This window comes from Vidua macroura, chromosome 5 (assembly GCF_024509145.1).
Source record: "Vidua macroura isolate BioBank_ID:100142 chromosome 5, ASM2450914v1, whole genome shotgun sequence".
NCBI lineage: Eukaryota > Metazoa > Chordata > Aves > Passeriformes > Viduidae > Vidua > Vidua macroura.
The window spans coordinates 38,741,677-38,767,753 of NC_071575.1; the positions used below are offsets into that span (position 1 = coordinate 38,741,677).

General features: G+C 39.9%; 1 protein-coding gene across 6 annotated transcripts in view; it reads left to right on the top strand.

Annotated features, from left to right (window-relative positions):
- PTPRB (protein tyrosine phosphatase receptor type B) overlaps positions 1–26,077 on the top strand; it is a 64,761-nt gene that overhangs the window by 22,166 nt on the left and 16,518 nt on the right. For 5 of the 6 annotated variants that reach the window (XM_053977652.1, XM_053977646.1, XM_053977647.1 and 2 more), the window contains 17 exons: positions 879–1,157; positions 1,500–1,757; positions 2,500–2,763; positions 5,224–5,493; positions 7,268–7,528; positions 9,688–9,954; positions 12,650–12,913; positions 13,892–14,155; positions 15,095–15,358; positions 16,006–16,269; positions 17,163–17,432; positions 18,064–18,327; positions 19,157–19,420; positions 19,797–20,078; positions 21,251–21,529; positions 23,380–23,529; positions 24,738–24,981. In XM_053977652.1, coding sequence (XP_053833627.1) covers positions 879–1,157; positions 1,500–1,757; positions 2,500–2,763; positions 5,224–5,493; positions 7,268–7,528; positions 9,688–9,954; positions 12,650–12,913; positions 13,892–14,155; positions 15,095–15,358; positions 16,006–16,269; positions 17,163–17,432; positions 18,064–18,327; positions 19,157–19,420; positions 19,797–20,078; positions 21,251–21,529; positions 23,380–23,529; positions 24,738–24,981 — 4,408 coding nt within the window. The remainder of the gene's footprint in view (positions 1–878; positions 1,158–1,499; positions 1,758–2,499; positions 2,764–5,223; positions 5,494–7,267; positions 7,529–9,687; positions 9,955–12,649; positions 12,914–13,891; positions 14,156–15,094; positions 15,359–16,005; positions 16,270–17,162; positions 17,433–18,063; positions 18,328–19,156; positions 19,421–19,796; positions 20,079–21,250; positions 21,530–23,379; positions 23,530–24,737; positions 24,982–26,077) is intronic. The other variant, XM_053977651.1, reaches the window with a different exon arrangement.

Consider the following 26,077-nt stretch of genomic DNA (forward strand, 5'->3'; position numbering starts at 1 on the left):
ATGATATCTTCTTAATAAGCATTTGCTTAACGTTATTGGAAGACATAAATATAAATACCTTAGTACATCAACATGTAATACATTTTGTGTGGTTTGCATGAAGTCTTGTGAGTGATGAAATGTGCCTGGAGAATAAAAGCAACTAAATTCTATAGGTTTGGTCAGTTTGCCTTTCCTTTAGAGTGTATCTTATTTTCACAGGTGATTTTACTGGAGAGCTTCTTAATAAACAACATAATGAATGTTGAGAGTTTCAGAGAAGTAATCCCAATATTAGTTCCTTAAGGTATATCCAGTGTACTGTTTGGGTCTTTTTTAATTTTTTATGAACAGAGCTACAACAGAGCAGAAGCATATTCTATCAGAATCTGTTTGAAGTCGTTGAAGCTAATACTAAATCATCGCCCTTAAAATTATATAAATGCTCATGCCCATAACTGATAAAGTGTTTAGAGTGCTAGGAAATGAAAGCTGTTGCTGTCATCTGTAAAGCTACATTATACTAAGGCACTGAGTATAATTTGCTGGGTTTACATGTTTACATGTTGTTTCTTGTTAAAATTATTACAGTTTTACTACCAGCAAATTTCCAACCTTGCAATATACATCCACAGTGGAAGTGTTTTGCTATGTCTATGTCTTGTGAGTGTATACAAATACATAAAAGTAATATTTCCGAATTCTTCAAGACTCTCTTATAGACTGGCTTCAATGCACAGTGTTTATAAATAGAAAGAAGAAACTTTTCAAAAAGTATTGGCAGCATGATGATGATAAAGGGAGAGTTTTGGAAGATTTCTTGTGTTGCTGTATAAAATTTCAGACAATCCCAAAGCAAGAAATGGTTTCTGTTTTCTGGGTTTTTTTCCTAACTACAGATCCCTTGCCACCATCTCATTTGGAAATTAATAAGGAAAAAACTACACTCACAAGCTTGCAGGTTCAATGGAATCCTTCCTCAGGAAAGGTGGACATGTATAACCTAGTATTACTTGATCGTGATAATAAAAAGATACAAGAAGTCTCCATACCAGGAAGAATTTCAAAAACAGAAAATACATTTTCCAGTCTCATTCCTGGGAATAAGTACAACATTGTCCTCAGTGCCGTTGCTGGAAATAAGACTACCCCAGAACTTCACATAAGTGGATCTACCGGTAGGACTTCTTTTCCTGTAGTTCTTCTAAGTAAAACCACTTACAGTATTCTGTACTTCTGCATTTTGAAATTAGCAATTTGGTATAATTCTTCTGCATGACTATATATATATATATTTATGAAGTATCTATTGATTATAAGTAGAAATAAAATATGAATCTCTTACTGACATAAGGAATTGTTTGCTAAGAGTAGAGTCTCATTTTTATTGTGTATTTGGGGTTGGGTTTTCAGTAACCCTAAAGAAACCCAACATATTCCAAGAGTAAATCCATTCAAAATTGCTGAAATGAAGGAGATAACCCTTAGGCCTTAAGCAAGTGTTCTTTTTATACCAACAGTGCCATCTCCTGTGAAAAATATTCAGGTCAGTGTCAAGACAGACACTATCCACGTTTCATGGTCTTCTGGCTCTGGACATGTGGATCATTACAGGTTGCTATTACTGGATAATCATGTACCAGTTCATGAGATTCACCATGAAGATTCCCTGACCTCCTACACATTTTCAGGACTTACAGCAGGCCACCTGTATAACCTCTCTATCATAACCCAGGCTGCAGGATTGGAGAGCAGCAGTTTTCAAACAATCAGGACAGGTATGATTTCAGAATTCGTCACAACAAAACAAGAAGCTAAAGCCATAACCTAATAGTATTATAGGACATATTTCAGAATAATAAGTGATTTGTGTTCCAAGTTAGAGACACCATAAGCTTATTTAATTCCCTAAGTTACCACTGCAACAAACTTAGAGGCTAAAATGAAAGTAGAAAAAGTGTGAAAAAGAAGTGGAAAAAAAATGTAAAGTAGGTTAAGAATTTTAAAATTAAATGGTGGTTTGGGTCGTTTGGGGTTTTTGTTTGCCTAGTTGGTTGGTTTGGTATGTTTTTTTGTGAATTTTCGGGATTTTTTTTTTCCCACAAAGAAATACCGATTCACAGAACTAGAGTTATAGAATTTTTTTTTTTTTTCAGAAACATTTTCCAGGCTGGAGTTCTGTGGTCATAGAGATAATGATAAGATGGCATCCAATGGTTAAAACACTTACATAGGGAAAAAAAGGGTCATGCCTTCGCTCTCCTTAATTTCTGGGAAGAGTAAGATGCAATTTCTTCTACAGAAATCTTATCAAATATGGTGGTTTTGCATGGGGGGCATTTAGGGAATGATTTAGGGAAGTGATGTGCCCTGTGACCAGACTTCACTGTTCAGGCAAAATCATTCATAGTCCATCTCATATAATTATTCAAAATCAAAACTTAACTATGGGAGTTTGGGAGGCAAGGGGTCTTATATGTTTTGTGGTGGATGTATTTTATTCTCATTTGCTTTTTTTAGCCCCAGCTGGAGTCTTAGATTTGATGGTGACTAACGATGGCAGTTTAGATGCTTTAAAAGTTAAGTGGAGAAGACCTTCAGGAAACCTCAATTTCTATAATATCACTCTGTCTCATCTTGGATCAGTTAAAGAAGTCAAAACTGTGCAGCCACCAGTCACAGAGACGCAGTTTGACAAGCTAACTCCAGGACGTCTTTATCAGGTTACTGCTCGCACCATCAGTGGTGAACTGTTCACCGATCGGATGGCAACTGGCAGGACATGTAAGTCTTCTGCTTCAGTGAGAACATTGTCACTAATTTTTGCCTGCACTCGCCTTGTAGCAAATCATTGTAAGAGACAAAATTATTTGGATTCCAGGCAAAATGAGATGAAGAGCACAATACTGTTTCAGGAGTACCCCCTGCTGACTCTGGCAACAGTTCATCTGACAACCAAAAGCAGCTCCAGTTTATCTTGTGATCAGGCAACAGTCATGAATTTTTGTTGGACCTTATAGTTGAGTGAGTCTGTTAAAAAGCTGTTGCATACTACTGCACTTCTGACCAACTTTGTTGTCTTGAATTCAGCTCAGCATACTACATAAACTGAGTTACATTATGGGGAAGTGTGCATGTAGTCAAATTATTAACAGTCTTTAAAGTAATTTTGCAAGGTCTAGTCTTATTCCTTCTTCCAGACACAAATCTACAAACCAGAAAAGATTACGTCTCAGATTTCTTTACTATAAACAGCGTGGATTAACAAAGGCATGTGGCAGCTGGGATAGAGCAGAGTTATGAGTTTTTTATCTTCTTTCAGAAGTAATAATTTTCTTTCAGGTATCTTTTGTATGAGTTCTAAACCTGAAAAATCCTTCATAATTCTCCCACAGCATTACTGGCCCTAGAGGTGTGCCATCTTTTCCACACCAGCCTAGCCTGAGCAAAAGTTAGATGGTAAAAAAATCTCTAACTCAGTGAAGAATGCATACATAAATTTCTAATAGACTCAGAGCCAAAGGGTAGAAAATGTTTGTGTAAGAGAGCAGAGTATTTGTTTTAGAAAATATTTATTGTCTACAATTAAACATCTCATGTGAAAGTCACATCCTTGACATACCTAGCTGATACCCCATTCTCAGTGCAGTCTGGAAGAGCCCTAGAAGTCTTTCATGTCCAGAAAGTACAAAGCTGGACTGGTTTATATGCTTGTCTGTTTTGTTTGTTTAGCTTACTATTAAAGTCCTTTAAGATTACCATTTCAGTCTAAAGGGAGAACTTCAGGCCCTCACTCAACACCACTGATCCCTAGCTTTGTGACCTAGACCCAGTGCTTTCAAAGTTTGGGATTACAAGTCCTATTTCCAAGGATGCTGATCATAAGCAATTCCTTCATTTACCACAGACATCAAGAGATTTGAAAATAGTCACTTCAGCAGAAGCTCTGTGGAGTAAAGATAAATTCATAAGTCCAGACTGTCAGGTCTACAGGTGCTGAAGGGATTAGACTCTTAGGGTCCCTCTGTAACTCACAGAGAGAGCCAGGTGCCCAAGAACATAATGCACATTGCTGTGTTTTGAGAGGGTGTGGCAGAACAAGCCAAGAAATGTTTTGGTAAGAAATGTAGACATCTCAGAGACTGAAACTTCGTGACATTAAGTTGTAATGATGTCCAGTCAGCCTGACAAGGCTGAACTTTATTTGTTATGATGTAAGTTCATCTGTGCTTCCTAACAATACACTGTTTGCTTTTATCCACTCACTCAGAATTTGAAACACATTTCCATATTCACTGGCATATGGGTGTTCTAGGTCCGATAGCCAGCTATGCCGCTGGAAAGTGAAACTGATGAGTGTTTTGTGATGCTGGTAAAGAGGTTTCAGTCCTCTGCTAGATACTGATCAATTAAATATTAACTAAGCTAGATAAAGCATAAGAACATGATGCTAGCCTTGAAGTTATCAGCTAATACTTGTGGATGGTCTCAGGGCTCCAATGCTGATTTCTGAGTATCTTTAATATGAAGCTTACAGGTGTCCTGTCCTAAGGGTCTGCATCTGTCTTCTAGTCTCTGCTTGTCTGGCTAATATTTAATGATTCCGTGAAAATCAGAAAAGCTTCAGTGGTCCAATGTGACCTGAAGAAGTAAAGGGTTAGGCAGGAGAAGGTTAGGTATGTAAATTTAGGATCCTTGAAGTACAGGACAGGATGGAGTGGATGCTTTAATGGGCCACTCTTAACCTCAGTGCCTTTTACAGCTGGGAGGAATTAGGGCACACAAGGTCGAAGAAGCTGTTTCTGTGAAAGAAGCAATTAGGCTTTGCACTTCTGCTGCTGATACCAGAATTGGGCCAATAGAGATTGAAGTTTCAACCTTAGCAGTGAAAAATTGATAGACAGTTTCTAAGTGAGCTTAAGTGCAGGAAACAACAGGGAACCTGACTGAAAACTGCAAGATGCATCCAAGAAGTATACAGGGAAGATTTTGCCTACCCTAAGAGGGGTTGCCCATTTCTGATGTCAGAAACCAGCAGGAAAATAAGTGAGTGGTTTGTGTGGGGAAGAGTAAAAATTGTCTTTAAAATGAAAGCCAACCTTTGCAACAAGATAGCTCACATTGCTCTAGCTGGTCCAAGCATGTGTACAATAGCTGTGCTGCGAGACAGGTTTTACCAGTACATTTACATCTCACCAGAAATACCCCACTTCAGAATTGCTTTTTCTCTTTCTCTTTCTCCAGTTCCCCAGAAAGTTTTGGAGCTGCAGGCAGGTGCTAGTGGCTGGCTGCGGTCTCTGCGAGTGACCTGGGTGCCCCCTGCAGGAGACTGGGAGAGGTACCACCTGCTCCTGTGGAACCGCTCAGCCCTGGTGCTCAACACCACCCTCGAGAAGGACACCACTGAGTACCTCATCCGTGATGTGGGCCTCATCCCAGGGAGGGAGTATGGAGTGGAAGTCATTGTGGAGAGCGGCGATTTGCAGAGCAAGACAAGTTGCATGGGGAGAACAGGTATGCTTGTCTAGGTACTGTGAGAGTGCAAAGTGTTCAGCTCTGTGAACAGTGGAAGAGTACTTGGGAATCCACAAATTTCATTATTAATACAGTAAAAAGGAGCTCCCTCTGTAAACTACAGAAATAATTTTAGCAGTTCTGTGAGAGCTTTCAGGATTACTTTAGTAGTAAATGTTTTCTTAGTGAAAGCTTTGGGAACTATATCACAGTTCTGTCACAACTCATTACAGGTGTTATATTACATGTTCATTTCACTGCTATATTTTGTAGCTGATTGTAGGGCACCCTGTAAAGGTCTTAAAGAAAGCACTATAGATGTTCCTGTATTGGTCATCATGTTTCCTTGCCAGTCTGTATAAAGAATATTAACCATATGGCTAAGGTGTATCTTAGTATGGCTGCCCTTTAACATCCCAGTTCTTGTTTTTATGCTCCATAAAGAAAATGGGTTAGTCTGTTCAAGTCTTTGTTTCCAAAGGAAATCCATATACACTGCAGGGACATGAGTGGAATTCTTTTGCAGTGTGTTAGTCAAAGCTACATCTGATTTGCTTCAAATTTAAAAAAATAATTCTTATATAATTGTTAGAATTTCTGCTCAGTGAATGCAGAATAAGTGCAATTCAGATGAAAGGAAGACTTGGAGTATGAATAACAGGCAAGACTCAAGTCTAACTTGAGATAGGATAATGCCATTCTACTTTATCCTCACCCTTCCTGGGTCCTGCCTTTTCTACTATACCCTTCTCTGTCATTCCCTGAGGACTTAATTTTGTTAATTTTGCACAACAGCAAGACCAGTAGAAGCTACAGAACTGAAGCTTTCTCTGACTTGTAGCAAACTTGATCAGAGCAAGATACATTCTCATCTTCCTTACTTTGACATACGTTGCAAGTAATTTAACTTTATGGTGTTACTTTTAATTGACTCAGCTAAGTGATTAATAGTTGAACCCAATGATTTTAGAGGTCTTTTCCAACCTACGTGATTCTATGATTCTATGATTAGAGCATGTCCATTTAATAATATTCAGCAGTGGGTGTATCATGACTGTGTTTGACCCACAGTGAGGTGCATAATGTGTCTGTTATGAAGTATAGCTATTAGACCCTGTTGTGACTCAATTTTCTCTTACATTAACCCACAGACTTGGAAAGTGAGTTGTATTTCAATGTGACAGGGACAAAATCAGATCAGGGACTATATTAGGCAAGACATGCTTTCTGGGTATGCAGGCACATGCACACGAACACAAAGAAATTCACTGATCGGATTCTTTCTTTTATGCCCCTGTGAGTTTGAAGTGTCTCTTAGCTTGACTGAGGTATAAATCAATGCAAAATCAATGTCAGTCTGGCCCTATAATTTGCATCTTTGTTTGTTAGAAGTACATTGTTGTAGATCCGATTTATGGTACAAATGTCTTATATCCCTGTTCAGCACCCAGAGTTCAAGAGGAAGTTCGCTGACTTCCCTGCATTTTCATTTGCACTAAAATATATATCCTGATGTAAGTTTAAACCTAAGCATTACAGCCATAGCACATTGCTAAAGTCTGCTGCTAATAGTCCTTTACTGGCAGAGGGGCACAAATACTAGATTTGTAAGAATGGCTTCTTAGAGAAAGGTAAAGAATCTCCTTGACTGCAGATACTCTCTTGCTGTCACTTTTCTGTCTTACAGAACACGTTTCTTACAACAGCTTGAGATAGGGCACGTGTGCTCACTACACAGTTCTGTTCTTGTTGTGATATCTGTGTACTTTTCCAGCTCCAGAGCCTGTTCTCCAGCTCCGTGTGAAGCATGCTAATGAATCTTCACTTAGCGTCATGTGGATGACCCCTGCTGCAGAATGGGACAGCTATGTGGTTTCTCTGGAAGTCAGTGAGCTTCCTATTGTAAAAAAGGGACTTGCAAAAGAAGCTAAGGAATTCACTTTCACTGACTTAATACCTGGAAGGAAATATACAGCTACTATCACTACCATTAGTGGGACTTTAAGCAACTGGACTTCAGTAGAAGGAAGAACAGGTATCATCTTGTCAAACTGTTTTAATCTTTACTTCTGTCAACCATTAACAATTTTACAATTTTTTTTTTTTGCTTTGTAGTGAACTTAATTAACTTGGTGTCTAAATCTCAAAAGTCTTGATCTTATGTTTGTTTCCTCAGTAAAAAAGTTACATGTCTGAGTCTCATTTCTGACTGTCAGTTATATTGCTGTATTTATTTAAGATTTTTTGGAAATAGATGTGTAATTCCTGGCAAAACAGTTTTCTGAAATACTATGTCATATCTAATCAATCTACATTAGCACAAGATTCCATATAAGAAGAACTATTTTCATTGTGTGTTTTCAGGAGGGTCACTTCCTTGATGCAAAGCATTCATCATCTGGGAAAAAGAGAAACATCACCACACAGGAAAATGTTACTTTAGGGGGAACATTCCAAGGTTGACAGACACAAGGTCACATATGTGACCTTGAAGATGTGTTTTGAATCTTTTTGCTCTTCTGATTCCAGAATATGTGTTTGTTACTGAGGATGATGACTGTCACGAGGAAGGTCCCATTCTCATCCCTTGCAGGCTGCTGATTTTGTGCACATGTGCAAGTTTTAAACCATACAGATTGGTTTATTCTGTTTAAGCACTGACTTAAACATTCTCCAGCGCAAGCAAAGTTTTAAAATGTAGCTCTGGTCTTGCACAGCACAGGGAAAAACAAGCTGCTTGTGTCTGAATCGAAGCATGCCTAGGGCTGATGGTGGTCCTTATTTAAATTTTATAACTCCTTCCAAGTCCTGAGAAGTTTAGCTTATACTTTGATTTCCCTGTTATGTTATTAGATAGCTGAAATTTCACTTCCATCTGACTTATACCCCTTTAGGGGACCTATTCAGGCATAAAGGTCCCACTTCACTAGTATGAGTCAATGCTTGAAAACACATCAGGCACTGATTGTCAATATTACATTCAAATTGAGTTATAAAGAACAAGCATTATTTAACTAGAACGTAGGTTTTAATAAGCGTTCCAAACCTCTGAATCTTCCTTGCAGCAGGACAGCTTACTAGGCTTGAAAAATATTGCTGTAAATGTGACAGAAGTAGGTCTTACTTCCGTCCCAGAGTGGTCAGCTTCCAGTGAAACCTGCAAAGAGCACTGAAATGAGCATTTAGCACAGAAATGTGGCACTTTAGTGTCCTGTTGGAACTAACTATGTTATGAGAACATTATAAAACAGGAAGGATTTTTGATCGAGTATTTGGTCAACTTTCCATTTTCTTCAGCTTTGTGCCTAACTTTCTAGCTTTTGTTAATGATTATTAAACCAGTTCTATGTGTGCAAAAAGGCTGATAAAAAAACAAGAGCAGAAGAGTGCATTCACATTTTATACAGTTAGAGTCTTCTTTATTTCAGTTGTGCTTGGTCATGTAAACAAAAATCTTTAGAAGTAATTGTATTCCCTTGCTTTGACCAAATATTGTCAAACCAAATTAAAAAAGAGGATTTGGGGTAAAATTTGCGCTACGTATTACATTCCTTTGTTATTTCTTTATCCTTCTTGGTCTTGCTAAGTTCATGAGCTTATGCTTAGATAAATGTTATGTTTAGCAATTCATCTTTTGATGCTATAAAAGTTGGTATCCTGCAGATCTTCTTGCATAAAAAGTTAAACCATAACCATGCATCTCACTTACCCCCAAAATTAAAGGGACTGACACAGTATAGATGACTGTGCCTGAGGTCTTCAAACAAGTTTGCCATTTATTAGAAATGAAAGATTGGGAATGGGAGAGGAAAGGGAAAATTAAAGACACAGACTGTATTTGAAGTAGTCATCAAAAACCCTGAATGATTTCCTAAATTGATGACTTTTATTTAATGGTATTTATAAAATGTCATCTCTTTCAGTTCCCTGATCTTGAATAATTTTCATCTGACTGAGAAAAGTTGTGCTAAAGGCTGGAAGACCTTTCTGTGCCTTAGTTAGTTTCCCATAGACCACATCCCAGACAGGAAGCAGTCCCCAGTTAAAGTATTTTTAGTCCTGTTGAGTCTGGCTGCAAATTGGAATGTTCTTTTGATGCACTTCCTCAGTGTGACTAAACTTGTGTTCTTTGGGGGATTCTGTTTTGTTTTATTTTGTTTCTCCTCAGTAACAGTGTGACAATTTCCTTTTCAGTGCCAGCCCAAGTGACAGGTCTGACTGCGTCAAGTCAGGGATCAACCAACAGCTTGTTCACCAACTGGACAAGAGCACTGGGAGATGTAGACTCATACCAAGTGCTACTGATTCATGAGAATGTTGTCATTAAAAATGAAACTGTTCCCAGTGAAACTAACAGATATCACTTCTATCCCCTGAAACCTGGAGGACTCTATTCAGTTGTTGTCACCACTGTCAGTGGAGGGATATCTTCAAGGCAAACGATTGCAGAGGAAAGAACAGGTAAAAAGGAAAACACTTCAGCATGGTTTTTGGTAGTTGAATTTATCTAAAAGAATGGTCTTGTGTTTAAGGCACTGCATAGAGAATTCAGAAAAACAAGAGTTTCATCCGTATAGCTCCATATGTGCACACTGTCTGTCCAGATTTGTGTAAATATAGCTTTAGAGAGCTAACTGCTCTAACTACAGTGGGAACTCTACAGCAGGATCACTCTGGAACGAAGACAAAAATATGCCCTGAGAATAATGAACAACTGTCTGGGCAAATCACTCCTTGGAAGGGACTTTCTTGTTCCATTGGCTATGCAGTGGTGATGTAGTATGATTGCTCCTTACTTACGTGTGCCAAGAACCTGCCTAAAGTTGATGGGGTGAATTTGTGTCTCAGTTTCTCACAACCCATTCTTTTTCTTTAATCCAGCATCAAAGAATGTCCACTAGGGCTAATTAGTTATTATGAGGTCCTTCTGTACTTCACAGAACAAGATTTATTGTTGCATCAAATTCTTTAGGTTTAAAGAGTCATGAAATGTAATAGTAGTTCTGCAGATATTTAGAGGAAAAATGTGGCAACATAGTGCAATTTCACCCGTTATGTGAATTTGGCAAAGGCCAGGCATTCTGCAGTTTTCTGCAATGTTCTCCTTGAAAACCACTATTTTCAGGTGAAAAGGCAAAACAAGCCTGGGAAAAAAAAAAAAAAAAGGGAGAAGAATAATACTAAAAGGCTTAAAGTATATAATTGTATTTCATAAAATCTGGGGGGGGGAGGGGGTGACTCTGGCAGCTGTTGGCCAGCCCCTCTGTTGAGATAAGTAATTTCAGTGCAGCAGAGTCCAGTGAACATTTGGAAGTTCATTATGCCTAAGTTCTGCCCCTGTAACAACTGAGTTTTGTACCTGAGTGATGATAGTTCTGGCAATGCAGAGCCTTTGAGCTCACCTTGCTGGCTTAAAAAACAAGTGGCATTTATGTTTTGTCCACTAGGCGTCAGAGAACCCAATGGAAATGAAACATTCAGCTGTGGGCCTCAGTCTCTTACCAGCCTCACCAGTTGTTATTGTTACTGAGGAATTGTCACAGTTTGACGCTGGCACAATGCCAGCGCCGCCCCCATGAAAATGCACCTTCCCAAATAAATGCTGTGAGATGCGATCAGGAACAGAGCAGAGCAGGTCCAAGCTTAATAACAAAAGGAAAAAACTATTAAATTACTACTACTATAAAAGACACACACACTAAATCCAGAATGAAAACCCTCCAAAACACTCCTCCTCCCCCCACCCAATTTCCAAAAAAACACAGTGAGACACCACCCGGGATTCCTGATCAAGTTGCCACCCTTCAGATAATCAAGACTCAGTCCATCAAGGGAGAGAGGAGTCTCTCTTGCACCATAGACCCCCCAGGAAACACAATTGCCACCCTTCTGTGTTTCCATGTCACATATGGCACCGCACGGAGAAAATCTGCCAGTGTGACACTCTCCTTTCCATGTCACAGTGCTCTCACCACCGTGCATGGACAGACTGCCCATAGGGCTCCTTTAAGGATGCTTTGCCACAGACCCAAAGAGACAACAGTTCAGCTTCTCATTTTGGGACCATAGTCCCCCTCATTTTCTTCCTCCCCTGGGGCCGAGGGTCTCAAGAGCAGAGATCATCTTCTTCCTGAAGACAGAGGGCATCACCACACCCTCCTCAACTCTTCTCTGTTCACTCCACTCCTGTGTTGGTAGTTGCTGGAGCAGGTCTCTTGGCTCACCATTGCATCCCCCTAAAAATGCAGTCTGTGTTGCAGGAGAATTTGATTCAGTCTATGGCTAACAAGAGAAGTTCAGCCACAAGCCACTCCATCATCTCCTCACAGCAAAAAAATTTCTTCTTCTAACATCTCAGGTCCCAGACTGTCTCTCTTCTACTTCAAATCGAGGAGGAGTAATATTTTACAGAGCCTTTATTTCCCAGGATAGGGTTAAAAGTTCAGACTCCCTGAATGGCTGAAATCTCTGCCCAGAACTTCAACTCCGGCTGGGCACCTTCCCCCCGCCTTCTCCTTCTCCTCTGCTGGCAAATTCCAGGTGCCATCAGGCTCTCTGTCTCTTTCCCTCTGCGGGGGAGAACAAAGGCATCTCCACTTCTCTCCACCCTTCTGTCCACAGGGGCTGGCCCGGTTCAAGACCCTTCACCCCTGGCCTACCTCTCCCAGGCTGCATGGCTCCCCCTCCGCCACCCAGCCCGTGGCTGGGCAGGGGAGAGTCTGCACTCTCCGACAACCGAAACCAAAGAGACAGTGCCCCTGGGAGTTCTTGCTTTTAACCCCCTGTGTTCTCAGAGGTGTGTCCATGCCTTCAGTGGTCAGTCCAAATGCCAGTATCCAACCCTGACCACTGACTGGTTTGACTACCAACTTCCTGAGAAAATTCACTTCCATGTCAAACCATGACAGGAATGGCAATTAGAGAAGATAACTCAGCTTCTAGGATTTTAGAAGTGCTGGGATCAGGCCACCAAGGACAATTTCCTTCACTGTATTTAAAAAAGCAGATGAATGTTGCTGAGAGGCAGTCAGTGCGGAACTTCTCAGGAGTCCCAGACTGCTTATTTTGCAGAGGATGGCATTATAGGGATACTCACAACAATAAGAATTACCTAGTTAATGGTTTTTTTTTGTTTTTTTTCCTCTTCATTGCACAGTTCCTTCCAGTGTGACTGGAGTAACAGTAAATAACTCAGGTCGGAGTGACTACCTCAGTGTTTCTTGGCTGCCAGCTTCTGGAGATGTAGACAGTTATTTGGTAACACTCTCTCATGATGACAAGATTGTTCAGACTCTCACCATTTCCAAATCATTCAGTGAATGCTCCTTCAGCAGCCTTACTCCTGGGACGCTTTACAATGTGATGATAACCACAAAGAGTGGAAAATATGAAAACTATTCCCTCAGCCAGGAACGAACAGGTAAAGAGAGGCTCTGGGCAAGTACAGTCACTGTAACCATTGTTATGTTGGTAATGGCTAATGTATAACCATTACCAATGATTTATCTGACCAAACTGGGATGAATGAGTAGAGGTTGGAGGGTCAAACCATAAAATTACAGCTTTATTAGTTTTATTCTTATGTCCCTGTTGCTGCTTTATTTCATGCAAAAATACTTCAGCAGGAAGAAAAGTCATGTCAGTCCTTATGAGAGAACAGAAATCATCTATCAGTTTTGGCTCAAATGTGTTGTCCTGCCCTTAATGCCTCTATGTGGCCCTTCAAGTAGATCCTGCAGAGCATCTCCTCAGAAAGTTATTCAGGCACTGAAAGAACAGAAAAGGATAGGCTAATTAGTAAAATATTAGTGAGGTGTCACAATAATGAGTAACACCCATGTCAATTGGTTTTGGTAATGTAACACACGTGTCTGTGGTTTTGGTCATGCAATTTTCAAGGATATTATAAGAGGAATAGAGAAATCTCAGAAAAGGATGGCAATAATGATGGAGAACCTTTTAAAACTTTCTCACAAATGGAAAAAACTGAGACTTTACACTTGGTAAAGCAGTAGAACAAAAGAAAGATTGTAAGGGGTGTTAAAATAACAAAGAGTATCCAGTTAGTTCAATTTTAGTCTTCTCATTATCTAAGTGAAAATCCAAGGAACAGCCACGAAAGAATGAGAACCAAATCTTGGAGCAGTGTTTGTCTGTGGAACTCACTACTCTTACAATAACAGAGCAAGTTCCATTAGACCAAAAATGAGAAAGGCAAACCATTGTATTGTCCTAAGATGTAAAGCAGCCTGGAAAATGCAGATACTACTTTATTGCTTAAATCCACATTGTTGTCTTTTTGCAACTTCCCCACAAAACTCTGGTAACTACCACAAATATAGCTCTCTGCCACAACTCTGGTTACTACAGAAAGTTTCTGCTTTTTTTTTTCTTTCAGTCCCTTCAAGTGTCCAGGGACTTACAGTCAGCAATTCAGCCAGAAGTGACTACTTGAAGGTGTCCTGGTTACATGCATCTGGATATTTTGATAATTATGAAGTGATCATCAGTAACAATAATGATTTCATCCAAACAAAAAGTGTCCCAAAGGATGAAAATGAATGTGTGTTCACCAGTCTGGTCCCAGGGAGGCAGTACAGTGTCACAGTCAGCACAAGGAGTGGGAAATATGAAACTAGTGAAAGAGTCTATGGCAGAACAAGTAAGTAAGCACCCTGGAAACATTCTGAGAAAACCCAGGGTATTTTTTTTTTTTATCATACCCAGAAACAAAAATCTCATATGATTTTTAACATAGAATGTTGACTCTGACTCTTTGAATGTGTATTATTTAAAATACAGAAAGCAGTATTTAGTTTATGACCAGTGTTTAAGTTACAAACAAGCAAAAAGTGAGAGACCTTTTGTTAATTTGGAAAGCAAATCTTGAAACATTGAAAGCCAAAGAAACAGTTGTGCAGTTTTCCACATGAGCTTAGTATTTATCATTAAATTATGCCAGAATGTACTAAACAGTGTTTTCTGGTCATGGAACTATTTAGGACAGAAGATAGATTAGACCTCACTCTATTCAAACTACCCCATGCACTGGAATTGGAGAGCATGGGGCAAGAGTGGTAAGGTGGCTAGTTGGGAGCCAGCAGAGATCTGGGTGCAATTTTCACCTAGCACCGTATGTCAGTTAAGGACTCATGCTGAGAAACTCAGCAGTTTATTAATAAAGATGTAACATGGGGCAAAAATAACTCACCTGTGTCTGGCACAAGTTGGAAACTGCATTGTGGTGCTGCATCACACAGATGGATTGCCTTGATTTGGCACTAGCTCAGGCCTCTTTTCTCTGTATTTGTTGTACATGCAGATCTTACTCAGTTTTTGTTGGCTAGATAAACTCCCTGCAGGCTCCATTATTATTTATTTGTTATTTTTATGCTGATAAATTGTGAACATCTGTTCTGAAATAGGAGCTTCCAGTGTTAGATGGGGTGTAAACTACCCAAGTAAGTGCTATCTACTGCTTTTTCAAGGGAACTGAATGAAAAATTGTAGCTCAGAAGAATGATTTAAAAGCTGCTAGCTTTTTGCTGTGATCTGTTAGTAAGTACTGAGAAGTTTCCCATCTTTCTTCTCACTTCTTCAGTGCCAGAGTCAGTAAAGGAACTGACTCTTAGTAACAGGAGCACAGAAGATCTGCAGGTAACTTGGTCAAAGGCTGAGGGGGATGTTGATAAGTATGAGATTCAGCTCCTCTTCAATGATATGAAGATCTTCCCACCCATTTTCCTTGGGAACACCATTGAGGAGTATTGGTTCACAGCTCTGACTCCAGGACGTCTATACAAAATTCTTGTTTTGACCATCAGTGGAGATGCACAGCGGGCTACTTTCATAGAAGGCCTGACAAGTAAGATATAATGTGGTATTTAAAATGTGTTTAGGCTTTTCTAGAATAAACCACTGAAAATCAAGGGTGAGCCGTGATTATATTCAAGCTTATGTAACAGTGGCTCAGAGACAGCAGATCTCATTGAAAATCACACTAGTACTTAGCCAACACCCATGCTTAATAAAAGCATTTACTAATACTTGATTGTTGGCAGAGAATCTGGTTTGTTGCATGGGAATTGTATTGAGATGTCAGCATTTAGGTTTCTATTATTCCCATGCATGCCAGTTGTTTGCTTAGTGTCTCTACTTAAATCACTTACCTATTTTACACCTCTGTTTACCTACCTGAAGTGAATGATTGAGATATTAATGGAAAAATGGCTAACTAACTGAGGGTACCTAAAAAGTTTTCATTTTTGAGGTGTTTTTAAGGCATCATATGGACAAGAGGGAGGTTACACATAGAATTGTGTTTCTAATAATCCCACACAAATGTTTACAACTTTACTTGTGTTTACCCACAAATGACATTACTTGTACCTGTAAATGATCTTTCTCTTTTGAATCATTTTTCTGTGGCCATAAAATAGGTAGAACTTAGGAAGCCTGAGTCAAACAGGAAATTTGTGAGCAGGTGCCTTTTTGTTCCCTGTTTTTTTCCAGTTCCAAGCAAGGTCCGAAACATTCACGTGTCACCTAATGGCATGACAAACAGTCTGAAAGTGAGCTGGACCCCTGGAGGTGGAGATGTTGATTCCTACACAGTGACTATATTTCAACAAAGCTATCAGCTTGATTCTCAAAGTGTCTCCAAACACATCTCTGAGCACATGTTTCACAAGTTGGAAGCTGGGGAGCAGTACCGGGTGGTGGTGCAATCTAACAGTGGCACCTTGCACAACAGCTTAGCAGCTTTTGGGAGAACAAGTATGTTTTTCTTGAGACCACGAGAAAGTTGCATTATATCTTCCCAGAGACTGACCCTTGTTTAATATTGTTTAATAATGTACCATATTGTTTATGGATGTACCATAGGGCATGGGGACATTCACACTCATGGGACGTTTTTATCTCAAAGCATGAGTCATGATGTCGGCATGGGTCTGTTAATACCAGTGAGATGTGTCATTTCAGTAGCTTTACCTGGGTGAATGTGCATGGAATTCTAGTCCAGCCCAGTGTCTTCCTTCATAGGATGAATGCAGTTCCATCCCTCTCATTTCCTATTCCTGTACCCATCTGACACATACATCCACTCCATCTAGGCAAGTATTGTGTTCTAGCAGAGCCTATTGCATGGTCAAGGCTTGTTAGACAACATATTGCCCCAGTATCCAGGGTGTCAGAACATACAAAACAATGCAATGCCTTGTTTTTAATGTATCCTCTCTCTTTAGCACCTGCCTTTGTTATCTATGGCCTTGACTTTTGTGCAGCAGCTGCTGGCTAACATTTTCTATTCTGGGCTACTGTTTTGCACCAATTTACCCCTCCTTTATTTTTCATATTCCTTTCTTAACTGTTTCAGTCAGTTCATTTCACTCTCCTTCTCCATCTTTTCATGATAGCCTATATATATATATATATATATGTTGCTTCTCCATCCCCAGTTCAGATATCCATGATCTCTATAACTTCATCTGTTTGTATTTATGTCTAGGAATTAGTTGTTTGCATAAACATATGCACAGACATTTCTTTTCCCATAAGTGAACCTGAAAATATATAGAGTTCTGTTCTGTTAATTACTTTATTCAGATTTGTGTATTGAATGGTCTGTATTTAACTGGTAATATCCTGCCTTTAATTGTTACTTCCAGTTCCAGCCTCTGTCCAGGAATTATTAGCCCATCATGCTTACAGCAGTCATTCCTTGTTAGTAACCTGGCAGAAAGCTCCTGGTGTAGCCGAAAGATATGACATTCTGCTCTTGAATGAGCAAGGAATCCTCCTGAGTAACAAATCAGAACCGGCTACTGCCAAACAGCACAAATTTGAAGATTTACTAGCTGGCAAGAAGTATAAAATACAAGTTTTGACAGTCAGTGGTGGACTCTTCAGTAAGCGTGCAGAAACTGTTGGCCGAACAGGTAATTAGAACATCTTGACTTACTTATACTTCCCTCAGTTAGATATCATTAAATAGATGAACCATCTGTATATTTTGATTCTACAAAGATTCTAGTAAGGTACAGACTCTGGATGTTTATGCATCATTTTTCTTGATACATGCTTTGCATGTGAATCTGAAATTTATTATCATAATAATGTGACCATGGTTCATAATAAGGAAATTAAACCAAAATGCTGAATGCTTCCCTCTGTCTTTTGTGGAAATATCTGAATGCTTTATTGTCATCAAGTTTTTAATTCACATTCTCAAGGTTCTTGGTGCAGGATTTGATGTGAATACACACTTCTAAACTCAAGGCCAAGTCTTGCTTGCAGTCTTTACTGATTTATAGTTTCATGTAGAAGCTAGAGGACAGCTCTGTGTGAGCACAGTTTAAAGAATCAGGCATTCTGAGAAATAAAAATATTGTATTGGAGAGATTCAGTGGCATTTCATAAATGCTTTCCTCTTGTTTCTGACAGTTGCTATTGATATTACTTAGCTACTTGTGGCTTAATTGAAATGTGTTAACAGCCATGAGTTTATTAAAGGTTCAGCTTAGTGCCTAGACTCTCATATTTACTCTTAACATTTATCCTTCTTTTCAGTTCCAGCAGCTGTTACAAATCTGAAAGTCACAGAGAACACCACTGACCGACTGTCCTTCAGCTGGACCACCTCTCAAGGGGAGCTTGATTCATATGACATCTTCCTATACAATCCAGACAAGTCCCTTCATGATAGGATTTCAGGAGAGCAGCATCTCCAGCAGTGTTCTTTCCAGAACCTGCGTCAAGGCAGGATGTATCGAATGGTGATTGTTACACACAGTGGAGACCTCACTAACGAGTCATCTGTCTATGGAAGAACAGGCAAGAACACCTAAGAAAACCATTTGTCTCCAGTGTGGTGCTCATGGGGGACACCAGTGAGCTGGTCTGAGTCTGATGCTCATACTAGATTAGAGCAACTACTAGAAGTATCAAAATCAGCTCTAATATGTAAAAAGCATTAGATATATAAAAACATAAATTCTGAATTATGTAGTTACAGCAGAAAAAATGAAGAACCCTACAACAGTTCCCAGGAGCTCATGTCAGAAGAAAGACATCCCAATGTATGCTCCTTAAGCAGAAAAATGGCTGTCTCCCATCCTAAAAGTAATATTGGCCTGAGTGGAAAAAGCAAAAAGGCAAAGCAAGTAGGTTTAATGAGATAGGCAGTCTACCAGTGAAATAAAACTTGTTTCCCATGGGAAGCTCTGGCTGCAGCTCTGTGTTTGTTCAGCCACATGTGGGAAGCAGAGTTTTCTAAGCAGCTCTAGCAGCTCTGACATTCTGTGAAACCTTTTTTTATTCCCCTGCAGCACCATATAGGAACCCATCTGTGGGACTACGTCTGCACAGTGGTGCACTTTTTCAGCTACCTCAGAAATGGGTTTCCAAATACTGACTAGGAAAAAGCTGCTTAACATTTGCAAAACTATCCATTATAAACATTGCAACCTCTTTTGGTAAGAGTGGCAGTTCAAAATAATAAAGGAAGCCACTGAGATATGCTTTCTGCTTTTCAGCCAGCTGTGGTGGGTGTCTAGTTTATAAAATGATTATCATTACAGGACAAGTAATTGCTTGACCTTTTTGCTTCTTCTCACCCAAAGGATGTTCTACATAAAGTAATATTCATTCCTCCTTTTTTCAGTACCAGCCCCAGTTGTTGGTCTCAAGGCATCCAACCGAAACATGACTGACAGTCTGTGGTTCACTTGGGGTCCAGCAGCAGGAGATGTTGACTTCTATGAGCTGAATCTTTACAACCCAAATGGGACACAGAAAGAAACTGAGCAAAGGAAAGACCTAGAAGAGTGGCATTTCCAGGGGCTCATTCCTGGCAGAAAGTATACATTAGTTGTGGTGACTCACAGTGGTGACCTGACCAACACAGCAAATGCTGAAGGAAGAACAGGTATGGGATTTTTTTTTTTAGTCCCATCTGTTTCAATTCATTAGTTCACAATTATGCAACAGACTTGTTCTAAGGGAGGATTTATTATAAGAATCATTGAAGGTATGAAAATGAAGGATAACCTTAAGTGCATTAAAACAATGGAATGTGAAAGAAAAGCAGTCAGCACTGTTTTTCTTTCAAAGGCTCAGGAATATGTTACGACTGTGAAAGTCACCATCATCAGCACAGGTGCAGTAACTGACTGTGTATACAAGATAATACAAACTACTTTGTGATGCATGAAGAAAATAATCCATGTTTCATTTTATTTGTCTTATGTAAAAATTTGTTAAGAATCTTTTTTTCTCTCCTTTTTTCCCCCCTTTCTGCATAGCACCCAGCCCTCCTAACACTGTATCGTTTACTGATGTTGCAAACACTTCTTTATCAATCACTTGGCTTGGTCCTCCAGATTGGACAGACTATGATGATTTTGAGGTGCAGTGGCTTCCAAAGGATCCCCTCACAGTATTCAATCCCTACAGCAGCAGCAAATCTAAAGTACGCATCATCTATGGCCTGCGACCAGGGAGACTCTATGAGTTCAGTGTCAGAACTGTCAGTGGTGACAGCTGGAAGACATACAGTCAGTCACAGTCTGCAAGTGTGAGAACAAGTAAGTAAAAATTTCCATTGCACCCTAACACTCAGCTGAAGAAGATACAAAACTGTAAAATATTACCAATTCCTTATGCAATCAGTCATTTCCATTAATCAATTTGTGAATGACAATGACAATTCAGCTGGATTCTAAGCTCTTGCTGTGTGCAAGGTCAGCTGTTTAAAGACTGATAACGGACATACATTTATGATCTTCACATCCAGAGTCAAGCTGTTTGGTTGCAGAGCCTGAATCAATCAGTTTCAGGGGTAAAATAAGGCTGAATATCCAAACTTCTCTGATGGTAGTATACTGAAATGATCATGCTTCTGAATGATAAGACAGGAAGGATGAAAGAAACTGTGCTGTACTAGATTTGAAACTGGAATCAGTTTCACTGCTCTGCATTTCTGCCCATATCTGTGAATCTGTTTCATCTCTAGCTGCCTCTAGCAACTTCAGTAACAGGGTGAATTGAAAAAGTGACATGAAATAATGAATAAAAATAACTGATTTGTGGCAAATCCTCATGTCATTTGGGGTGGGATTCAGCTCTAAATTGACATCAATCATTTAGTAAGCTATGTACTCTTTAATAGAGCATAATAAGTAAAATTTCACCTGTACTTAATCACTTAATTGTAGATGCCTGGCATCTGAGAGTGAAATCCTGTCTTTGTTACATGTTGTATGATATACAAGGTACTCCCATATTACATGGATGAAGCATATTTCTCTGTTATATTTTAGTAATATGGACACATCACATGCTGCCCAGGAAACCAATAATGAGATGACAGTATCAGTATTGACTGATATAAGTGACCACACGGAGCCCTCAAATAAGTTGTAACAACGTTCTAGAAATCCATTTCTTTGTGGTGTTGCTGTTCATGTTAAGACTTCATCAAGTACGAGTTTTTTCCTTCTTTTCACAATTAATTACTGGACTTTCACAATGCTGATGAGGCCGATGTCACTAGATCTGATTTCAGATGGCTAGAATGAGTTAGACAGCCTTACATAATCAGGCAGCACACATTTGCAGGATAACTGGGAATTCTGACTCCCAGCCTCCTGCTCTGATCTGATGGTTAATGTAGAATCTAGGAGCTGTAGTGTGAGCAGAGAGTGTATGACACCTGTTCCTTTTCCCACTGAGTTTCAACTTCTCAACATTTATCTAGAGCCAGACAAGATACAAAGCCTTCACTGTCGGCCTCAAACCTCTACTGCCATCGCGTGTTCCTGGACTCCTCCCGATTCTGACTTTGATGGGTATAGCGTTGAGTGCAAGAAGATGGACACCCGTGAAGTGGAATTTTCTAAAAGGATAGAAAAAGACAAATCTCTACTTAATATTATGACCCTTGTTCCCCACAAGCGATATCTGGTGTCCATCAAGGTGCATTCTGCAGACATGACAAGTGAAGTGGTTGAAGACAGCACCATCACAATGATTGATCGTAAGTGGAATTCAGAGTTGTCCTCAAGACAGGCATTGAGCAGCAATAAGCAATTGCTCATGTTGCTTAGACAGTAAAAGGAGTTCTGAACTCCACAATTGCCAATGTATGGAGTGGTGGCCAAAGTAGACTTTGAAGCCATCCTTTGGTCCCCGTTGTGACAGACAATGCAGGATTTTAACTATATTACCTCTCATTACATTGCCAGACCCAGTTATTTGGCTCATTCATGAAATATAGCCTGAGAAACATAAATACTTTGTCCTCATCATCACATGCCTTGTCTTCATCAGTTGTCTTCATGATCACTGCTTGGCTTTCTGTATCTGGCTGTTTCCCCTCATTGATGGTAGCCATCCTCAGCGCAAATATCCATCAATAAGAATATTGGATTATAGTACTGCATTCTCTTTTGGTGTCTATAGACTCTTCTGAGGTGCTACCTGATCAAATCACCTGTAGGACTTTTACCTGAGGGAGGATCCAGATTTCTATAGCATGTGCTTTGAAACAGATTCTTCAGTTTCTCTACCCATAGGCTGCTGACTGGAGTGTATCAGTAGCATCTGCTGGTATCTCTGCACTGTCAGGCATCACTGCCATTGCTGACTCTAGAGGTGCCCCAGATTTTGCACTACCTCGGGATTCAGTGGCACAGCACAATGCAGAGGCCTGCACTGTTCCAGGGCTAAACTGAAAAATGAGAAGATGGCCAGGAGTCCTATATTCAGGGGTGCCTCTGTGCTGCTTATTAAAAGCCATGCTTGTGTGAAATGCTAGATCATAAAAATTATGTTTGCTTTGGGCAAACTATTGAGCTAAGCTAGAGTTCAGTCACCAAACTACCTTCTCCTTTGCCCATCAGTAGCCTTTTAATCTCCTTCGTCTGTCACAAAGGATACTACAAATCCAGATTTGTAAGACCTAGTTATTCATGTCACAAGAAGTGAGACTGAAGGTTTGCTGAACATGTTTATTCTTATTTGGTTTATGTTAATGTTTGTTTATTGTCACTTACTTGTTTTGAACACTGCTGCTCTCCCAGACCCTGGTTAACACTGGAGGCCCTACCTCAAGGGAACACAAAAAATTGCAGCTAGATTTTGTAGATGTAAGAGGTCAAGCTAAAAAGCATATAAAAGCTTTTGAAATTTAGCCACCTGCTTACAGTTTTTATGTTCCCCATATGTGCAATATAGTTTCAGTACTACAGATTTTTAAAAGAATCTGCAATGTAGATCCTTAAAATCCCCACTTCTGCTGCACTTCCTTCCCTGTGTACTTCACTTTCCAGTTTTTTCTACTGTGTCACTGTTCAAGGTATGGTTTTGTATCATACAAAGAATGTTTCCTATGGAAATTTTGCAGTCAGTCTAGAAAATGGTACTCTCTAGGTGAATGCTGTGTCTGGCTAACCCTGGCTGTTCCTCTGGAAAAGAAAGCAGAAATATAGATGCTTAAGATAGGTAACTTCTGTAGTGAGTGTGTTAAGTGGCCTCCACATACTTGGCTTAAACCTGTGTTGTTTTCAGCAGCTACAATTTCTGTTTTCATAGGCTTGACATGACTTTAATGCATTTCCATGTGGGCTTCTGCAGGAATTCATACTGAGGAGGTGTCACTCTTATTATGGTGAACACACTGCTGGCTTGTTTCATCTTCTGGCAGTTTCACTGTGGGAGTTGAAGACATTTTTTTGATTGCAAAGAGAATAGAATCAGAGACTTGGGTCCAGGCAACTGAGATTTATTACAAATTGCATTTTCCTTATTAGGTCTAGCTCACAGCAAGTACATAGGTAATGCTTTTTCTCTATTTTGTATTTATTTTCTATTTATTTAATTACTCAGGTCCTCCTCAGCCACCTCCAGATGTACGAGTGAACAAAAAAGAGGTGCTGATTACCAAATCCTCCATCAACTTTACTTTTAACTGCAGCTGGTTTAGTGATACTAATGGAGCTGTGAAGTACTTTACTGTGGTTGTGAGGGAGGCTGATGGTAAGTGTTGTGATTTAATGCTATTCTCTCTATAGCCAATAAAATTTACATGGGAAAGTACATCCCTATCACTGCACAGCAAAGGAGTTTCTCCTCTTCTAATGGCTGAGTGTCGCACAGGTTTTGGATCTATACTTCCTCCCTAGCTGGAGAGTGTAGGGAGTCCTATTCTCAGAGAGTCTGTAGCAACTACAGAGCTCAGACAGAAGCAGTACTCTAGATTACTCTGTCATGTATGTTCAGACAATTTTTATAGTTGGAGGCTTATGCTGATTGCCATTGCCAGTGAACAGAGATCTGTGCCTTGCTGTGCAGAGATTTCAAAAGGTAGTTTAAATGTTAGGTGCAAACACTAAAAGGCAACTCCTTTGGAGACTCTCAACAAGCCATGCTGAGAAGCCACAGGTCTGCCAGGTGATGTTTGCTAACTGAAGAAAATGACTTTGCATGCAGCACTATAAAACAGAACAGAAATGGTCCTTGTGACATGCATGGACATGCTTCCTTTCTACAGCTGACCTGTTGTTGAGATGTGTGTCTGACAAATCAGATACATGTCTCAACAATTTATAACTTGTTTTTAGAAGTGGCTTCATTCACTGGCATACCAGGACATATTTTGTGACCTTTATGAAAGTTTGTTAATCTCTCTGTCCATCAGCCCTTAAGAAAAAAAAAACCAGATAATATTTCCACTGTCTGCTTCATCATGTTTGGGCAAACTATAAAGCTCTTTGAGAAAGGGACTACTCATTGCCATAGCTTTGCCTGAGTCTCTTCCAGTATTGTGAATTTACATTCAGGGAGCCCCTGTAATTTCCTACTGTAGTTTTTCTCTATATACAGTAGAATTGTCAGTTTATGGGGTTTTTTACTTGCTTTTTGAAATAGCTAGTAGTAGGATCCAGGAATCTGGATTACAAAAACTCCCACCGACAGCACAGGAAAAAATGTCATCACATTTGGCGTGTGCATGCCTACTGCAGCAAAAGTTGCACTGAGGACTTGTGAAGAAATCTGCCTAAAAAATAATGGAAAGGTTGGTACAAGAAACAAGGTACCCTAACCATTGTAGCTTTGTATTCATGAGGTAGCCTCCAGGAAATAGAAAATTGGATAAGAACATGTCTGTCAAGAGCTTGAGCCTATAAACCTCATCACATTAATGGCTGTGGCATCTAAACCGTCTTTCTCTGCACATGACATAGGTAGTGAAGGACCAAAGCCTGATGAGCAGCACCCATTACCTTCCTACCTGGAGTACAAACACAATGACTCTATACGCATCTACCAGACAAATTATTTTGCCAGTAGCTGTGCTGAAAACCCTGACAGTGACTACAAAAGCTTTGACATTAAGCTTGGAGGAGAAATGGAAAATCTGGGAGGAAAGTGTGATCCGGATCACCAGAAATTCTGCGATGGACCTCTAAAGCCTCGAACTGCATATAGGTTAGACTTATACTGGTAGTTGTGCTCTGTCGCATTATTAGGCTTGGTGTCATCTGCGTGCCTGATCCGCTTGAGCTTCAGGAGATTAGTAACTGCATTGTATAATGTTCTTTGTATTTCACTGCAAATTTTTGAAAGCTTTATCCATACCCTGTTCCATAGGTAAGAACCAGTCATTCACGAGCATGGGAATGATATGATTAATTATGAACAAAACTCTGTGCAGTGAATAGGTTTATTTATTTACCCCAACTTGATAGGAAGCTCTCCTATTGCTGCTCAACATTTCTTTGGAAAGACTAAAGACAATTGGCTAAATTAGAAGAGTACTTAACAGAAAAAGACAAGAATGCTTCACTCAGTCTGGCAGAACTACCCCACTTGTTCTTATGGAACAAGCTAGAAAAACCTGGAGGCCATTTTATCCTGTAGCACCATTCTCAGGCTCAAGAGCTAGGTCCAGATTATCCATAGGGTGTAGAAGAGGATGGCTGCCAAGACCAGCCTCAGCAGTTACACTGGCTGTGAGACCTAACATGACCTCCAGTGTGGTTCAGTGACATCTCTCCCACAGGCAAATACTGTCTTAAGAGATCTACAAGCTGCTTACTGGAAAGCCACATGGACAGAAGGCACTTGCGAAGGAGTGCCCATTGTGCCTCTCAGCTTCTTCATCATCAATAAAACAGTGCTAACCTACTATAGGCTGCTCTCATTAGGGCACATTTCCCAAAACATCAGCCTGGGAAATATCCACATTACCAGGAGAGCAAAGAGGACTATAACATTTATCCATTAGCACAGTCGTGCCCAGCCAAGTGAAGGGAAAGTGTGTCCCCTCTGAGAAACATTTCTGAGTCCTCTCTTCTTTGCAGCTTCTGCTAGTCCTGCCTTTACACACGGTCAGGCTGCGTGTGCCAGCAGCCAGGGTACCTCAGAGCCCTCCACCTGTACTAGCTGGGCTCCCCCGTATTTAACTCAGGGATCAGTATTATTAATTAAGTAGAAGACTGATTAACTCAGGTGTCTATATTAAGAATTATCAGTGGTCAGTAGAAAGGTTTTAGTTGTCTCAAAGGGGCAAATGAGTTTTTAC